This window comes from Coregonus clupeaformis, unplaced genomic scaffold (genome assembly GCF_020615455.1).
Source record: "Coregonus clupeaformis isolate EN_2021a unplaced genomic scaffold, ASM2061545v1 scaf2724, whole genome shotgun sequence".
NCBI lineage: Eukaryota > Metazoa > Chordata > Actinopteri > Salmoniformes > Salmonidae > Coregonus > Coregonus clupeaformis.
In genome coordinates, this window is record NW_025536178.1 from 28,706 (window position 1) to 45,938 (window position 17,233).

The following is a 17,233-nucleotide window of genomic DNA, read 5'->3' on the forward strand; positions in this document are numbered from 1 at the left end:
TAGCGATGAATCCGGAGTTAAAGGTCCAGTGATTCAGTGATTCCGGCGGAAAAACTGATATGTTCTGGGTCGATAACGCGCTGTGCAGACTGGCCGAATATCCGGTGATCAATGTCCAGTGATTAAAATTAATCCCGCGGAAAAAAATCCAATGTTCTGGGTGAAACACCGCTAGCTGTGGCTAATAGCAAGTAGCTAGTTAGCTGGCTAGCTAGTTTCAACTGGAGATTCTAGATTCTAGATAAAGGTAAGTCGATAATAGAATCCGTTCCACATTGAGTGAGGCGGGTTGCAGGAAAGTATATTTTGTAGAAGGATGAAAAGTCTGATAGGGAAATATGTACGAAAAATACAAAAAACAGGGTATTTACAGGCTATTTACAGACACACGACAGAAACAGGACTGCACTACTTCGCCATCTTGGAAAAAAAGTGGCGTGACGTTTTTGTAACCATGTAAATCTCTCTCGGACAAGTTGATGTATTTGATGTATTTTTCTATTACATGTATGACATTTCATTGAGATATTTTGTGTTTTAATGACGCAAAATTGAATTACAGCCTAACTCTGCTTTCTGTTGTCGCCATCAGGCTGCAGTGGTGACCTTCACTACCGTGACCCACAAGGATGAAACTTCCCAGACCAGCCTCACCCTCAGCAGGGGAAAGAGAAGCTACCCAGACCTACACACCTTTGTGCAGGACATGAAGGACGAGTAAGTTGCTCTTTGGCTTCCCCATGCATCCCCTAGATATGTTCCCTATCTCAATTGCATACTCCTCGTGTCCTCTCTTCTCAAAACCCATTGGATGAGAAAGCCAGAGGTCCCGCCCTTCTGACCTTCTCATCCAATGGGTTTTGAGAAGGAGGCGAGGAGATTGAGAGTCTCCCATAGTCTCGGGCCAATACAAAGGACTCAACGGACCAAATAACCAATCAGGGATGTCTGGGTGTGGCCTAGTTCCATAGAGGTCCATCCATAACGTAGTCTAAGATAATAGAGGTAATGTCCATCCATAACGTAATCTAAGATAATAGAGGTAATGTCCATCCATAACGTAATCTAAAATAATAGAGGTAATGTCCATCCATAACGTAATCTAAAATAATAGAGGTAATGTCCATCCATAACGTAATCTAAAATAATAGAGGTAATGTCCATCCATAACGTAATCTAAAATCATAGAGGTAATGTCCATCCATAACGTAATCTAAAATAATAGAGGTAATGTCCATCCATAACATAGTCTAAGATAATAGAGGTAATGTCATGTAGTTCATTGTGTACTTGCATTTATTTACTTTTCAGCCATTGGAATCTGCTGAGTGAGAATATGCGTGCCGGGGTGAGTTATAGTCACCTCTAAAGTAGTTAATGTTGGTAAAATGGACCAAACATTCATTTGTGGAAATCCTGCAGGACCTTTAATCCTGAACCACTGCTTTAATTGACTAGCTTGAGTAAATGGTTCTACATTTTATATCAGTGCAGCCCCTTTAACAAACTAACTCTGTATGGTCTTTTAACATTGCAGATGAGCAGACATGAGTTTAGTGCCAAGTGCATGGATATTGTAGCATGGGTGATGGAGTCTACATCCACTGTGGTTGTTCCCGCCCTTGACCTCACCATGCAGATAGAGCTCTCTGATTCGCCAAGCTCTTCTGGATCAGGAAGTAATGAGGCAGGAGAGGTGACCTCTCTTGGCCGCAGCGTCAGATTCAGCTGTAGTGGAGGACCCAGCAGGTGCACCAGCGCCAGAACTGCCTGCAGCACACGCACTCCCACGCCTTTCCCCTCCTCTCACAGGTACCTAGCCCTATCCCCTCCTCTCACAGGTACCTAGCCCTATCCACGCATCTCACAGGTACCTAGCCTTATCCACGCCTCTCACAGGTACCTAGCCCTATCCATGCCTCTAACAGGTACCTAGCCCTATCCATGCCTCTCACAGGTACCTAGCCCTATCCGCTCCTCTCAAAGGTACCTAGCCCTATCCTCTCCTCGCACAGGTACCTAGCCCTATCCCCTCCTCTCAAAGGTACCTACCCCTATCCCCTCCTCTCACAGGTACCTACCCCTATCCACGCCTCTCAAAGGTACCTAGCCCTATCCCCTCCTCTCACAGGTACCTACCCCTATCCACGCCTCTCAAAGGTACCTAGCCCTATCCCCTCCTTTCACAGGTACCTAGCCCTATCCCCTCCTCTCACAGGTACCTACCCCTATCCACGCCTCTCACAGGTACCTAGCCCTATCCCCTCCTCTCACAGGTACCTAGCCCTATCCCCTCCTCTCACAGGTACCTAGCCCTATCCCCTCCTCTCACAGGTACCTACCCCTATCCCCTCCTCTCACAGGTACCTACCCCTATCCACGCCTCTCACAGGTACCTAGCCCTATCCCCTCCTCTCACAGGTACCTACCCCTATCCACGCCTCTCACAGGTACCTAGCCCTATCCCCTCCTCTCACAGGTACCTAGCCCTATCCCCTCCTCTCACAGGTACCTAGCCCTATCCATGCCTCTAACAGGTACCTAGCCCTATCACCTCCTCTCACAGGTACCTAGCCCTATCCACGCCTCTCACAGGTACCTAGCCTTATCCATGCCTCTCACAGGTACCTAGCCCTATCCATGCCTCTAACAGGTACCTAGCCCTATCCATGCCTCTCACAGGTACCTAGCCCTATCCCCTCCTCTCAAAGGTACCTAGCCCTATCCTCTCCTCTCACAGGTACCTAGCCCTATCCCCTCCTCTCAAAGGTACCTAGCCCTATCCTCTCCTCTCACAGGTACCTACCCCTATCCCCTCCTCTCACAGGTACCTACCCCTATCCACGCCTCTCAAAGGTACCTAGCCCTATCCCCTCCTCTCACAGGTACCTACCCCTATCCACGCCTCTCAAAGGTACCTAGCCCTATCCCCTCCTTTCACAGGTACCTAGCCCTATCCCCTCCTCTCACAGGTACCTACCCCTATCCACGCCTCTCACAGGTACCTAGCCCTATCCCCTCCTCTCACAGGTACCTAGCCCTATCCCCTCCTCTCACAGGTACCTAGCCCTATCCCCTCCTCTCACAGGTATCTAGCCCTATCCCCTCCTCTCACAGATACCTAGCTCTATCCCCTCCTCTTTTTGCAGGTATTTCCTGTTATAGGTACAAATATCCATTCCAGATCCACTTAGTGAGAAATACTACTTAGATACTACACAACCACTCTAAAACGTTTACTCTGAATGTTAATGTTTGCTCTGAGTGTGGTTTGAGATGGTTCACAATGCTTCCTTTGAATAATAATAACAAGGTTGAGTTTGTGTCCCAAATTCTTGGATCATATTTTTTATTTTGTTACCATATACTATTCATTTATGTTGTGCATTCTGCAGGTCCATGACCTCTTTGCTAAGTGAGAACGAAGAGCGATATGTCTCCTCACCTGAGGGTGGCGATAGAGAGATGAGACACAGACAACACTCAGCACCACTGAGATCTGTGTTTGGCATCTCTGAGGACTCTGTCTTCGACATGGTCCAGAGCGGCCAGTCGCAGGGTGACATCGTATCGCTGCCCAAACGGAGTAGACAGGAGAAATACAGACCTAGCAAAATGTCAACGGACGGCAAGTTTATGATGGGTATTGTCGAGTTGGTTATAAACCTTCTCAACTCCAGATTGGCTGAGCTAATGCGAAGTGTCAGTCAGGGAACTCTAGTTCTGCTGACTGGAAGTATCTCAGCAAGTCAACAGTTTGCCCAAGAGATGCTAAGCATGGCGACTTCTAAGATGTATTCCCATGCCATAGAGCATAGTTGCGCTCGGCCACAAGTCTCCCCTTGAGTTAGAGAGGGAGCTTGAGGCCATCTTGGGTCCTCTGGCTGGACAGGTCATAGTCATCATCATAGATAGCATCATCAAGGCTAAAGCCAACGGAGGAAATGAGGGGAGAGCGTCCAGCCCCTTGACCTATTTTCTAACTGCCATTTCGGCAGAAATACAAAGCCTAGTGGTTCACAGATCGGCTAGCAGACCATCCACCAGACTGTCCAACAACGACCCACTGCTGAACATTTCCAAGTCAAAGGTCTTAAGATCAGTTCTGCTCAAAATGGCAGAGCTCTTTGGCCAAGGTCCAAGTGAAACCTGTCTAGTTCCACTAGTCCAGAGTCAGTCCAACAACTCCATTTGCGACTGGACTGTGAATGCAGGCACCATTCATCCAAGTACATTTCTGTCCGACAACAGAGTGACAGAAGTGTCATCCGATGTTGTGGATCTTGTACTTGAGGTTTTTTGGATAACAGGATTTTTGGATAACAGGAACCCGTCAAGGCCACAGAGTGCCTGCTCCCACAACTCAGCTAGTGGAGCAATAGATATGAGAGCTCTTGCTGGGGACTTGGTCAGACAGGTGTCTGTCAAACTCAGCCCATTTGTCTCTGAGAGTCAACTCTCCACCATGTCCATGACAGATCTGTCATCATCTTTTTCTGACTCCACCTTGAAGCAGTTGTGTTCTCGCTCTGTTGTTGCTCTGGCAACTGCCTGTCAAGCAATCAAAACAGAGCTTGAGAACCAGAGACCTACCAACCTGGCAGCCAGAGACCTACTATCGTCTCTGGTAGAGACCATTGAGGACATGGATATCTCTGACATCCTCCAGGGCCCGTCGGCCATTTTGGAGGAGGCTGCTGTGATAAAGCACCCAGAGATGTCCACCTCGACAATATACAGATCTCTGCTTCTCGACTCATCTCTCGCCTCCTCTAAGATGGTCACTGAGAGCATTATCTTCAACAACCCATGCCCATCAGAGGAGAATGTGAGTATTCAGAAGGAGCTCCCTGCTGATAAAGTTGACATCCTCCATGGTCAACCAGTGGAGGAGTATATTGTCAAAGCTGAGCAATGCATCACTCAGGTCATTCAGGATGCAGCTGTGACATATACTGCTGCGCTGGATAAAACCGACACTTGTGGGAAACTGTCGGAAATCCTATCTGTCCATGTTTCCTCAGAGAATATTGAGGAGGCATCCTCTGATCTCTTTGGTGGAATTATTTCCGACCTGCATGAGGTATCTGAGGTCAATAAGGCCTCCATGCGTACGAAATCAGGTCGCAAAATGTTCTGGGTGGAAGTGAGTTCAGGTTCCCAGAAGATTTATACCAAAACCCTGGACAAACTAAGGAAGCTGTTCACCTCCCACCATCTCACTGAGGGAAAAAAATACTCCTGTGCAAATCGAGCTTTCTGCAACTGGACTACTTGTAACTGAGGCCACTGTGCAGGAATCTCCTGTAACTGAGGCCACTTTGGCAGTGTCTCCTGTACAGAAGACAGACAGTAAGACCCTTCTAAGTCCCCAGCCTCAGCCTACCAGCTCACCCTCGACACCTGCACTAAAGGGGTAATCAAACAGGTGATCTCGGTGCTGAGGGTGGACACTTCAAAGGAAGACTGCTCCGCTTCCGTTGGGGAGAGCACGTCAAATTCATCCTTCGACTTCAACCAGAAGTTGGACTCGATAATTTCGAAATTGGAGGACCTCACCATTTCGAGTGATGTGACATCAGCCGAGATTGCCACACTCACGCGATCTCTTAGTGCAGCCAGCAGAACCTCTAACATTTCCATCCAGAGCTTTCACAGTGCTGAGTTCCGAGCTAAGGCCAAACACATTGTGAGTGAGACCATTCTCAGAGCTGCTAGCAAAGCCAGCCATTCTTTGCTACAGAGCATGCCTAGCACCACCTTCTCACACCATGCGGTTTCTACAGCCGAAGATATAGTAAATATTATCATGCAAGACCTTGAAAGTGTATCCCAGTACACTGTGGACGACGCAGACTCCTTCCCACTAGGAGAGAAAAAGCTGGAGTTCCAGCTCAAACCCAGAGTTGTCTTTGACAACTTATTGGATGCTGCTCAAACCATGTACCACAGAGTAAAGGATAGACTGAACATCTTTTTCTCTTTTCCACCAGTGTCAGTCACCACAGCCAAATATGTGCTGGACTCCGCCCCTGTGGAGACACTCAGACATTCTAAGTCCGCTGACACTGCTCTTGTTGAGGACAGGAGCCGCCCTCCGTCTGTGAGAAGTGAGAAGCCTTTGTCAAAAGTCTGTTTGGCTAAAAGGTCTAAAGCCCTTGTGTCTTCGAGTGGCTCTTCAACAGACCACCATATAATTGACACATGCAGTGAGGATGTCACTCTGCCCACCAGGAGTATGTCAGTTGTGAGCAACAACAGTTTGAAGAGAGCCTCTCCTCTCCACGGCAGTGGATTGAGTGAAAGTTGCAAACCTCTTGTGGCTCTAAAAGACGTAACAGTGGCAGTCAGCCAAGAAGGCTTTAGCAAAACTGCAAAGAAGACGCTCAGCTTGATCCTAAATGTGATCAAGTGTAGAGTGGCCAACTCTGAGAGTTCATCTGTTGGGCAGATTGCAAGTGAGGAGTGTCTGATAGCCACTAACATGTTAGACTCTGTACTGGAGAGCCTTGACCAGTTGCCTGACATGAGCGCTGCCGATGAAATCACAAGGACAGAATCCCATACCTCTATCGCAATGGACGAGACAGGTTCACGGTCAACGCTTGTGAGCCAACAAGAAATAAACATATCTGACACCAATATCATAGTGAAAACTATAATGGACACATTGAAGACGGACGACCCAGAGATTACTTCAGCAGAAGAACATCTGGATAGGCTCCTGTCAGTTGAAGCCCTTCAAGGTGCATCTGGCAACCTGATCGCAAAGGTCCATGGTCTCATTCAGGAGATAACCATAAACCGCCAGCTTCAATCCATGGTTGGCCACAGAAGCCTCTCTCAACCAGCGCTGCCTAAACCAGCCCTGAGGAAGCTGTCAAAGGACGATGCCTCAGAGCTCATTTACAACTTTGCCCAGACTTCTGTTAGGAGACTCCTGGGGCAGTGTATGGGAAGGCCTATGCCACCATCGGCTGAAATGGTTTTGGATCAGGTCATCAAGTTGATGACAGACGTGGTGATGGACAGCCTGACTTATGTGTCCAAGTCTACAATGGAGGATGGTAAGTGAAAGTACCTATTTTCATCTGCATAGGACTTAATTGTAACATGATGCTCAATACATTGCGTTTTATGATGTGAAATTCACTGGTTGTGTCCAAAATGGCACCTTCTTCCATATTTAGTGCACTACTTTTGACCAGACCCTATGGGCCCTGGTCAAAAGTAGTGCACTATAAAGTGAAGAGAATGCCATTTGGGATGCAGTGACTGACTTCAATGGCTGCGTCCTCTTCTCCCAGTTATTGTACACAGGTCGGTCACACTAGCGTGCTCTTCTCACTCAGACACCAGCAATGCCACAAGTGACATCACTCATGGTGTTGTAGCTGACCTTAATGCTACTGAGGAATTCCCTGCCAGGAGCCTTAGCCCGGCTGATGTAAAGGCTGACGGCATGGCCCGTCTTCCCTCTGCCAGAGGGGAAGAGACTAAGAAGAACAGGAAGTGGCGTTTCCTACCGAAAATGCATAAGTTTCCAAAGATCATGATTAAGGTAGGGTGCTCTGTGTTTTGAGATTACCTCTGTAAGGCAGGGCTGAAATTTACCCTACAGATTCACTACACCCCTATTGTCTCTCAGCATTAGAACAAAACTGTTGTCATTGTCTTTAGGAGGTTGAGTGAGGACGCTGTAATGCAATCCTAATACACATGGGAGAGTCCCAAATGGCACCCTATTCCCTATATAGTGCACGACTTTTTACCAGAGCTCTCTGGGCCCTTGTCAAAAGTAGTGCCTTACGTAGCGAATAGGGTGCCTTTTAGGATGCACACTCTGTATTTTACACAGGTTCTAGGTTTTGTCAACAGCTGTTCAAGACAAAAGGGGAACCGAAGAGACACCCTGAACAGGATGCGCTGCCTACCAAACATCTCAGAGAGACTCATATTTCACAGGGTAAGTGATAAGCATCGATAATGTCATATTGATGTATCACCCTATGACAAGCTTGTTAAAACAGTGACAACAGATACAGGCAGACCGACGGACAGACATGCAGACAGACAGGCAGACTGACAGGCAGACGGACGGGCAGACAGACATACAGGCAGACAAAAAGACAGGCAAACAGGCAGACAGACAGACGGACAGGCAGACGGACAGGCAGGCAGGCAGACAGACAGACAGACTGACGGACAGACAGACAGACAGACAGGCAGACAGGCATACAGACGGACAGACAGGCAGACGGACAGACAGGCAGACAGGCAGACAGACGGACAGGCAGACGGACAGACGGACAGACACAAACACACACATTCATTTTCTGATTATGAAATGTTCTCATGACAGATGCTGAGTGTGAGGTTCCAGAGGTTCCATCCACTTCCCCACCCAAGGAGGACCTGACAACCACACCGGCCCCTGCTCCCCAGGAGTCCCAGTCCCGTAAACGCCCACTCATAGTCAGGGTGTTACACGCTCTCTCCAGAGCCATCTCCAAACCATTCACAGGAGCTTCTGGGAAGAAGAATTAGCCAAATGCCTGATTTTATTAATATGATATTTTAATCAGAGCCTTTATTTAATAAAACATTACTGCATTGATTTCTGTCTATAGTAGTCTTCATGTATGTGCAAGATAACGGTAAAGTACTTCAAACCACATAGTCAAAAGTATTCATAGTGAAGTACCGTTTATGATTATTGATTGTGGAAATACACATAATACAGAAAAGTTGTTGTCACATATAAAGACAGACATAAAGGAGAACTCCGTAGACCAGTCACATTCTCAAGCCATAACTAAATCCATGAATGGATCTCCTATAAGATGACAGGAGAACATTTGTAACACTTTCTATGAAGCCTATATCTATAATGCATACACTCAAGTCATTTACATTTTACATTTTAGTCATTTAGCAGAAGCTCTTATCCAGAGCGACTTACAGTTAGTGAGTGCATACATTTTTTTTTCATACTGTCATACACTCATAATGACTTAACTGAGTTAAGTGTTAAGTAAAGTGCAGTTATAAACACATAATGAGGGCTTATTATGTATTTCTTGCAATAAAAAAGAAAAATGCTACTAGTTTATTAAATATTCATGACTGCTATTGCACGGCTCATGTCCACACTTCTGTACAATAGGGGGCAGTAATGCACCATAACGTTGGATGCCAACTGCCTATAAACCCCACTGAAGAAGAAAAAAGGTACTCATGTAATGCATGCTGGAAAGCAGACAAAACTAATGATTTGCAAGAGATCTAAACACGATTTATAAGCTACTGAACAACAAGTCCAAGAAATCATTGCTAACCGCGTTTGCACTTTGAACAGATTTCTCGACAATAATAATGGAAGATGTGACTGGGGCTCAGCTCATTGCAGAGGCACTAAAAGCTCAGGTGAAGTGTGTGCAATATATATAAAACAGTGTTATACTGTGTAACCGTGTTGCTAATAATATATTAGTCGCTGATCATGTCCTTGGCAGTGAGAATGTAACACTATGAGTTGTGAAAGTGTGCCATAGGTCATTGCACTGGTATAGCTAACTATTAATATTGTTGTAGAAAAACATTTAGATGTTTATGTGGAATAGTATATGTTAACACCCTTGTTGATGCATGCCAATGTGTGTGTCAATGCAAAGAAAATCTAAACTACATTGTAACAATTCATATACAATTCAGTATGAAAATGTATGCACTCACTAACTGTAAATCGCTCTGGATAAGAGCGTCTGCTAAATGACTAAACATTTTTAAAAAAAAGGTAAATATACTGTATCTACATGTAACTCTCTACAGAATGTAGAATATATGTTTGGAATAGTTGGTGTTCCAGTCATTGAAGTAGCTAAGGCAGCTCAAGCCTCAGGAATCAAGTATGTGGGAATGCGCAATGAACAAGCCATAAGCCACCTTTTTATTACTAAACCAGCTCTCCCCAAATCATGTGATATTAACTACCCGTACATAGACTACAGGAGCGTGTAGTGTGTGAGGGTCAGTTTCATAGCTTTTTTGCATTGCTAATTATGTCTGCCTGTCTGTCTGACCCTTTGTGTGTCTGTCTGCCTGTCTTCCTGTCTGTCCCTCTGTCTGTCTGTTCCTCTCCAGTCCAGGTGCGTGTCTGGTTGTGTCTGGACCGGGACTCATCCATGCACTTGGTGGAATGGCCAACGCTAACATGAACTGCTGGTATGCTAGAACTCCACAAACAGAAGACCCTACTACTCATGTTCAGTGGTCCTTTCAAAAGAAGGGATGCTATCCGCACACTGCAAAAAATGATCTGAGGACTCCAAACTATCTCAGATTGTCAGTTGATGTCATTGTGTGATACCTCTCTCTCTGTAGGCCTGTGATTGTTATTGGAGGCTCCTCCGATCAAAACCAAGAGACCACTGGGGCGTTTCAAGAGTTTCCACAGGTACCGATTGAACCATGATATTTATGACTTTTGAACATTAGGGGGTTGTTTCCCAGGACACAGATTAAGCCTAGTCATGGCCTAAAAAGCAAACTCAATAGAGAATCTCTGTCTGGGAAACTGGCCCTAGCAGTTTAATTGCTGAAAGAGGAAATAATTTGTTATTTGTGGTCCTCTTTCTCTGTCAGGTGGAGGCATGCAGATTGTACAGTAAGTTCTCTGCTAGGTCTAGCAGTCTGGATATGATCTCCTCAGTGGTAGAGAAGGTATACAGTCTACTCTGACTCCCTCTGTGTAGTCCTCTTCATATCATTTGGTATCACCTGCAATTGTCTTTTTTCTGACCTCTAATTTTCCAGCTTAGCAAGGTACCTTAACTGCTTCATAAGAGCACAGCACAGCCTTAATTGATCTGAATTTAAGGGTGTTTGGTATGTCTAAGGCAGCACGCACTAGCATGTATGGACGTCCAGGTGCTGTATACGTAGACATATCTGGGGACATGGTCAATGCTAAATTGGACAGGAGCAGAGCCAGGTTAGTGGCCATCACTGTCTTTCATCCATTTAAAATGTATACTAATGTGTTACTGTTGAATATGTATACCTCTGAATTCACATCACCGTAGTCATTTTTATTTTATCTTGTTATACCTTTTAACGTCTGAAGTGAACCAGAAATTAAATTACTTAGAAAATATAGCACTATATCAAAATATTCTCATCAGAGAATAGCAATAAGCCTCGATAGACCTTCATGGTTTATTTACATATGCAATAAAGTTGCTAGGTAACATGTTTAATGTTTGACCTATTATTTATTATTTCCTTTGTCAGAGAGGTGCCCTGTAGTCCACCTCCTCCTGTGAGTATGGCTGACCATATGGCGATCACAGAAGCACTGGCGGTCCTGAAAGGAGCCAAACGGACTTTACTCATCATTGGCAAAGGTAGGCATTGCTTTTTTAATAGCCAGATAATCTGGGGGGAAACAGAACTAAAATCTTGCATAATTGCGTCAGATACTTGGATAAGGTCTGGGGAGATGTTAAGAGAAAGATACTAACGCCACTTGCGAACTCTCCACCCCCTAAACGGAAACTCTCTGCAAGTTTCCGGCAAGTTTATGGGCCAAATGTCCCCTCCCGTTCTGAAATTGAAAAGATGCGAGCACCTGCGAAATCGGGATTTGTCCAAATGATTAGTGGTGAAAAATCAGCGTATCGGAACAAAGTTGTCACATCCCATTCTGTTGACAGACGCTACTTCCAGTTATGTTACGTGCGTCTGTCCAAGAGAGATCAATAGCCAGCTGAGACGCACTGTAACACATATAGCACTGTACCACGGTTCAGTTGAAAACTGGGCCACGTTCAGTCGACAAATGTTGTTGACATGATTTCTCATTCTACCTGTCTGAGAGGCACGTTCGTTCTACATGCTATATTTCTATCTGAACGTTGCACAACGTTTTGCTCAGCTGAATGCATCCCAGTTGTGAAGACCAGTCTGTTGAAATCCGTGTGGCAGTGCCCTCTGTCTGTGTCCCTCTGCAGGTGCAGCCCATTGAAGAGCAGAGGGGGCTCTGAAGGAGCTGGTGGAGGGGTGTGACCTGCCCTTCCTGCCCACCCCCATGGGTAAAGGGGTGCTGCCTGACGATCACCCCAACTGTGTTGCTGCTGCCCGCTCCAGGTCAGCCTCTCCTTCTCTCAGCTGGCATCATATTCATGTACAGACCATTGACTGTATAAGTAGGACCAAGAATTTCCCTGACCATTTGAACGGACCACGAAACTCCTGAAATCCCTATCTATAACTAGTCTCTCCTGGCCAGGTCATGTCAATGTAAACTGGTGTCAATCAAACAACTACACTACTCCTATAACTAGCCTCTTTTCATTACATTTTGTTTTGTCCCTGCTCTCCTCCTCCTCTCTTCCTATCCTCCTCCTCCTCTCTTCCTATCCTCCTCCTCCTCTCTTCCTCCTCCTCCTCCTCTTCCTATCCTCCTGGTTCTATGGTCTTGGTGGGGACTGCAGAGCTCTGCTCCAGTCTGATGTTGTGGTCCTACTTGGTGCCAGACTCAACTGGATCCTGCACTTTGGCCTTCCCCCCAGGTTTGACACCCAAGTAAAGGTCATCCAGCTAGGTCAAAGGTCACCAGTAGGGTTTCTTTTTTTTCCTTCTTTTTTTCGGATTCCAGATTTTCTGCTTATTCCGTTCTGATTTCTGGAATCTTCCAACAGGGATTTCTGGGAATTTGGGGAAAGTAACTGTAATTTTGCAACCCTAGTCACAGGTCATTTCATAGTGAACTACATTTAATTGTAACCAGGTATAAAGGTATTTGACTCAGTCTATTGGATTTAGTCTATCAATTATATAGCTTCTCTATAAGTCTTTGTGGTCTCTCCAAATAATGTCATGGCTGTCTTAGTGCTGTACAGTACATCTATATTTAAGCAATAAGGCCCGAGGGGGTGGTAGTGTATGGCCAATATACCACGTCTAGGGGCTGTTCTTAAGCACGATGCAACGCAGAGTGCCTCGACGATACAGCCCTTAGCCGTGGTATATTGGCCCTATACCACAAACCCCAGAGGTGCCTTATTGCTATTATAAACTGGTTACCAACGTAATTCGAACAGTCAAAATAAATTTCAAATCAAATCAAATCAAATTTTATTGGCCACATGCGCCGTAATACAACAGGTGCAGACATTACAGTGAAATGCTTACTTACAGCCCTTAACCAACAGTGCATTTATTTTAAACAAAAAAGTAAAAATAAAACAACAACAAAAAAAGTGTTGAGAAAAAAAGAGCAGAAGTAAAATAAAATAACAGTAGGGAGGCTATATATACAGGGGGGTACCGGTGCAGAGTCAATGTGCGGGGGCACCGGCTAGTTGAGGTAGTTGAAGTAATATGTACATGTGGGTAGAGTTAAAGTGACTATGCATAAATAATTAACAGAGTAGCAGCAGCGTAAAAGGATGGGGTGGGGGGGGCAGTGCAAATAGTCCGGGTAGCCATGATTAGCTGTTCAGGAGTCTTAAGGCTTGGGGGTAGAAGCTGTTGAGAAGTCTTTTGGACCTAGACTTGGCACTCCGGTACCGCTTGCCGTGCGGTAGCAGAGAGAACAGTCTATGACTAGGGTGGCTGGAGTCTTTGACAATTTTGAGGGCCTTCCTCTGACACCGCCTGGTATAGAGGTCCTGGATGGCAGGAAACTTGGCCCCAGTGATGTACTGGGCCGTACACACTACCCTCTGTAGTGCCTTGCGGTCGGAGGCCAAGCAGTTGCCATACCAGGCGGTGATGCAACCAGTCAGGATGCTCTCGATGGTGCAGCTGTATAATTTTTTGAGGATCTGAGGACCCATGCCAAATCTTTTCAATCTCCTGAGGGGGAATAGGCTTTGTCGTGCCCTCTTCACGACTGTCTTGGTGTGTTTGGACCATGATAGTTCGTTGGTGATGTGGACACCAAGGAACTTGAAGCTCTCAACCTGTTCCACTACAGCCCCGTCGATGAGAATGGGGGCGTGCTCAGTCCTCTTTTTTTTCCTGTAGTCCACAATCATCTCCTTTGTCTTGGTCACGTTGAGGGAGAGGTTGTTATCCTGGCACAACACGGCCAGGTCTCTGACCTCCTCCCTCAACGTGACCCATGTTATACGGTCAGATATACCACAGCTTTCAGCCAATCAGCATTCAGGGCTCGAGTCACCCGGTTTATAAAAGGGAACGTGTGTGTGTCAGCCTTAGCATTATGTGGTGGTGCCTGGTTATTTCTGTTGTGTTTAGCTTGAGGTTTGGCCACTCCTCCAGCTGCTGTTACATGTGTCACGCACGGCGCTCTTCCTGTCGTGTCGTTGCTGGTATGTTGTAGTAACGTTCCACATACGTTATTTATGTCAAGGTCAATGTCAAGGTTGATCTGTGTGCTGAGGAGATGGGGAACAACGTGCAACCTGCTGCTGCTCTCCTGGGGGACATCAATACTATTGTCAAGCAGGTAACACAACACAGTCCTGGGGGACTGGAGATCCTGGTTTGAATCCAGGCTCTGTCGTAGCCGGCCGCGACCGGGAGACCCATGGGGCGGCGCACAATTGGACCAGCGTCGCCTAGGGTAGTGGAGGGAATGGCCGGCTCAGTTCGTAGAGCATGGTGTTTGCAACGCCAGGGTTGTGGGTTCGATTCCCACGGGGGGTATGAAAAAAAAAGTTACGTATGCACTAACTGTAAGTCGCTCTGGATAAGAGCGTCTGCTAAATGACTTAAACATGTTAAATGTAGAGGGCCCCGTAAACAGTTCCACAAACGTCAGCATGAGTGCGCTGACTGTGGAAGCACTAATCACTGGACCAAAGCTCACTGTCAGATGCACCAGCTGTGCGTCAAGTGCTTTTCTCCGGGCCAAATGAGCTTTGACTGTAGTGAGGCTGGGCAGCGACAGAACCCTGGATGTGGACAGACTGGCAGGTCTCAGGAAAACTAGAAAGCCTCCGTTCTGAGGAGGGCAATGTGGGGCATTCTTATTTTTCCTCCACTGATGATGATATCCAATCTGTTTATTCTTACTTTTGTGAGTCAGTACCCAAGAACAACACAGTCATTTTTCAGAACACAATCAGAATGACAGTTTGTTTTACACCACTGTGCTAGTACAGGATAAAGTTGAGCTGAAGGGGATGTTAGATAGTGGGTCCATGGCTACTACTCTGCGCGCAGATATTGTTCCTCGGTTGAGGGAGGCAGGAGTGGTAGAGGGGAACTTTCTAGCTCCTTCAGACATCATCCTGGTGGGTTGTGGTGGGAACAAACTAGCCCAGTGGGCATGTGTGACTTAAAAATTCAACTTTATGGCTTCTGTTATGTAGTCCCAGTGCTTATTGTTGATGGGCAGGTTGATGAACTCATTGTGGGAACTAATGTGTTGAAGTCTCTGGTTAGACAGTTCAAATCAAATGACAGCTACTGGCGGGTGGCGGGTACACCAGGTTCCTCTAGCCAGTGTGATGTCAAATCTGGAGAGATGGAGAGGAGACTCCATCCCAGATAAAGTGGGCACCATTAAGTTGAAGATAGCAGTAACGCTCCAACCCATGAGTGAGCATCTGGTGTGGGGCCGCCTACCGCCAAAGACAAAACTCTCTGTGGGCAGTACTGTTGTTGTCGAGCCCAGCACGTCTCGTTGTGTGAATCGACACATACTAGTGGGGGAGAGTAGTTACGCCTCTGTGGGGGGATGGATGGCTCCCTGTGAAGATTGTGAATCCAACAACATCGGCAGTTACCCTGAGACGAAATGCTAAAGTGGCGGATGTGTACCCTTGCATTGCATTGGAGTATTTTAATGATGTCAAGCAGCAAGCAGCTCATCAGAATGTGGCAAAGGCTCAATGTGACAGATCACATGGCAGTCTGACAGCTAAGAGTTCAGTTGGTGGCAGTGTAGATAATGGCAACAGTACACTGAGGAATCTTGGACTTCAAGGCCTGTCTGTTGAGGAGTGTCCAGTTTCACAGTTCTGGAAAGATAAACTTGTCAACTTAATTGGGAAGTATGACACAGTGTTCTCTAGACATAGCCTAGATTGTGGCGAGGCAAAGGAGTTCTGCCTTCGCATACGGCTGACTGATGACCGCCCATTTCGATGACCTTATCGTAGGCTGTCTCCAGCTCATTACCAAAAACTCAGGGAAACACTGGATGATATGGAGGAAAAGGAAATCGTCAGAAAATCCAGCAGCGAGTATGCCTCACCATTGGTGCTGGTATGGAAAAAGAATGGGGACTTGCGCCTATGTACTGACTTCAGGTGGTTAAATGCCCGCACAGTAAAGGATGCTCATCCCCTGCCTCATCAGGCTGATGTACTGGCCGCGCTGGGAGGTAATGCCTTCTTCAGCACAATGGATTTGACGTCAGGGTATTACAACGTGCCACTGCATGAAGAGGACAAGAAATACACTGCCTTTTCCTCCCCTTTAGGTCTGCACGAGTACAATCGGTTACCTCAGGGCCTCTGCAACAGCCCGGCTACTTTTATGAGAATGATGCTGACCATCTTTGGTGACCAAAACGTTCTAAGTCTCCTTTGTTACTTGGATGATCTGATGGTTTTTGCTAAGACGGAGGAAGAGAGTCTGCAGAGACTTGAGATGGTTTTTCAGCGGTTGCAGGCGCACAACCTTAAACTGTCTCCGTCTAAGTGGAAGTTTCTGAGGAGGTCTGTAAAGTTTTTGGGCCACATCATTTCTCAGGAGGGTGTAGCCACTGACCCTGCTAAAGTTCAAACCATTTTGAATGTGACTGAGAGTGAAGCTGAGAGTGAAGCTGATGGTGTCACACCGTCTCCTATCAAAATAGGTTATTTCCTTGGTATGGTAGTATACTATTAGCACTACATTGAGAATTGTTCCATGGTTGCTAGGCCATTGTTTCAGCTAACTACAGGTCAGAAGAAGCCTAGGAGAGGCAAGGGTAGGAAGAGGCCTGGTCCCCCTCGCAGGCTCACTGCTGCAGACTGGACTGCCGAATGTCGACTCGCTTTTGAAGCTTTGAAATCAGCACTAGTTGACCAGGCACTGCTGGTTCATCCAGATTTTTCTCAGCCATTTCTACTTTCCGTGGATGCATCTACTAGTGTTTTGGGAGCTGTACTATCACAAGTGCAAGATGGGAAGGACATAGCCAGGCCGATAGCTTTTGCTAGTAAATCTCTTAATCATGCACAATCCAAGTATCCTGCTCACCGGCTGGAAT

The 17,233-nt window shown here is 46.4% G+C and overlaps 1 protein-coding gene and 1 pseudogene across 2 annotated transcripts; both read left to right on the forward strand.

Annotated features, from left to right (window-relative positions):
- Positions 1–5,385: 5,385 nt before the first annotated feature.
- On the forward strand, positions 5,386–8,617 carry LOC121565599. Of its 2 annotated transcripts, none has more exons than XM_045219767.1 (4): positions 5,386–7,067; positions 7,353–7,561; positions 7,879–7,966; positions 8,363–8,617. In XM_045219767.1, the coding sequence occupies exons 1-4, from the start codon at positions 5,747–5,749 to the stop codon at positions 8,545–8,547; spliced, it is 1,803 nt and encodes a 600-aa protein (XP_045075702.1). In that variant the 5' UTR covers positions 5,386–5,746; the 3' UTR covers positions 8,548–8,617. The 2 variants fall into 2 exon arrangements, with proteins under 2 accessions (XP_045075702.1, XP_045075701.1); XM_045219766.1 differs by having other exon boundaries at positions 5,591–7,067; positions 7,308–7,561.
- Positions 8,618–9,240: 623 nt separating this feature from the next.
- LOC121559383 lies at positions 9,241–12,731 on the forward strand (annotated as a pseudogene).
- Positions 12,732–17,233: the final 4,502 nt, after the last annotated feature.

Excerpts from the sequence above, each read along its gene's own strand:
- LOC121565599 (XM_045219766.1), top strand. The coding sequence starts at position 5,747 with ATGCCTAGCACCACCTTCTCACACCATGCGGTTTCTACAGCCGAAGAT. Across the intron at positions 7,068-7,307 it reads CAAGTCTACAATGGAGGATG|TTATTGTACACAGGTCGGTC; the intron begins GTAAGTGAAAGT and ends CTCTTCTCCCAG. Across the intron at positions 7,562-7,878 it reads TTCCAAAGATCATGATTAAG|CTGTTCAAGACAAAAGGGGA; the intron begins GTAGGGTGCTCT and ends TTTTGTCAACAG.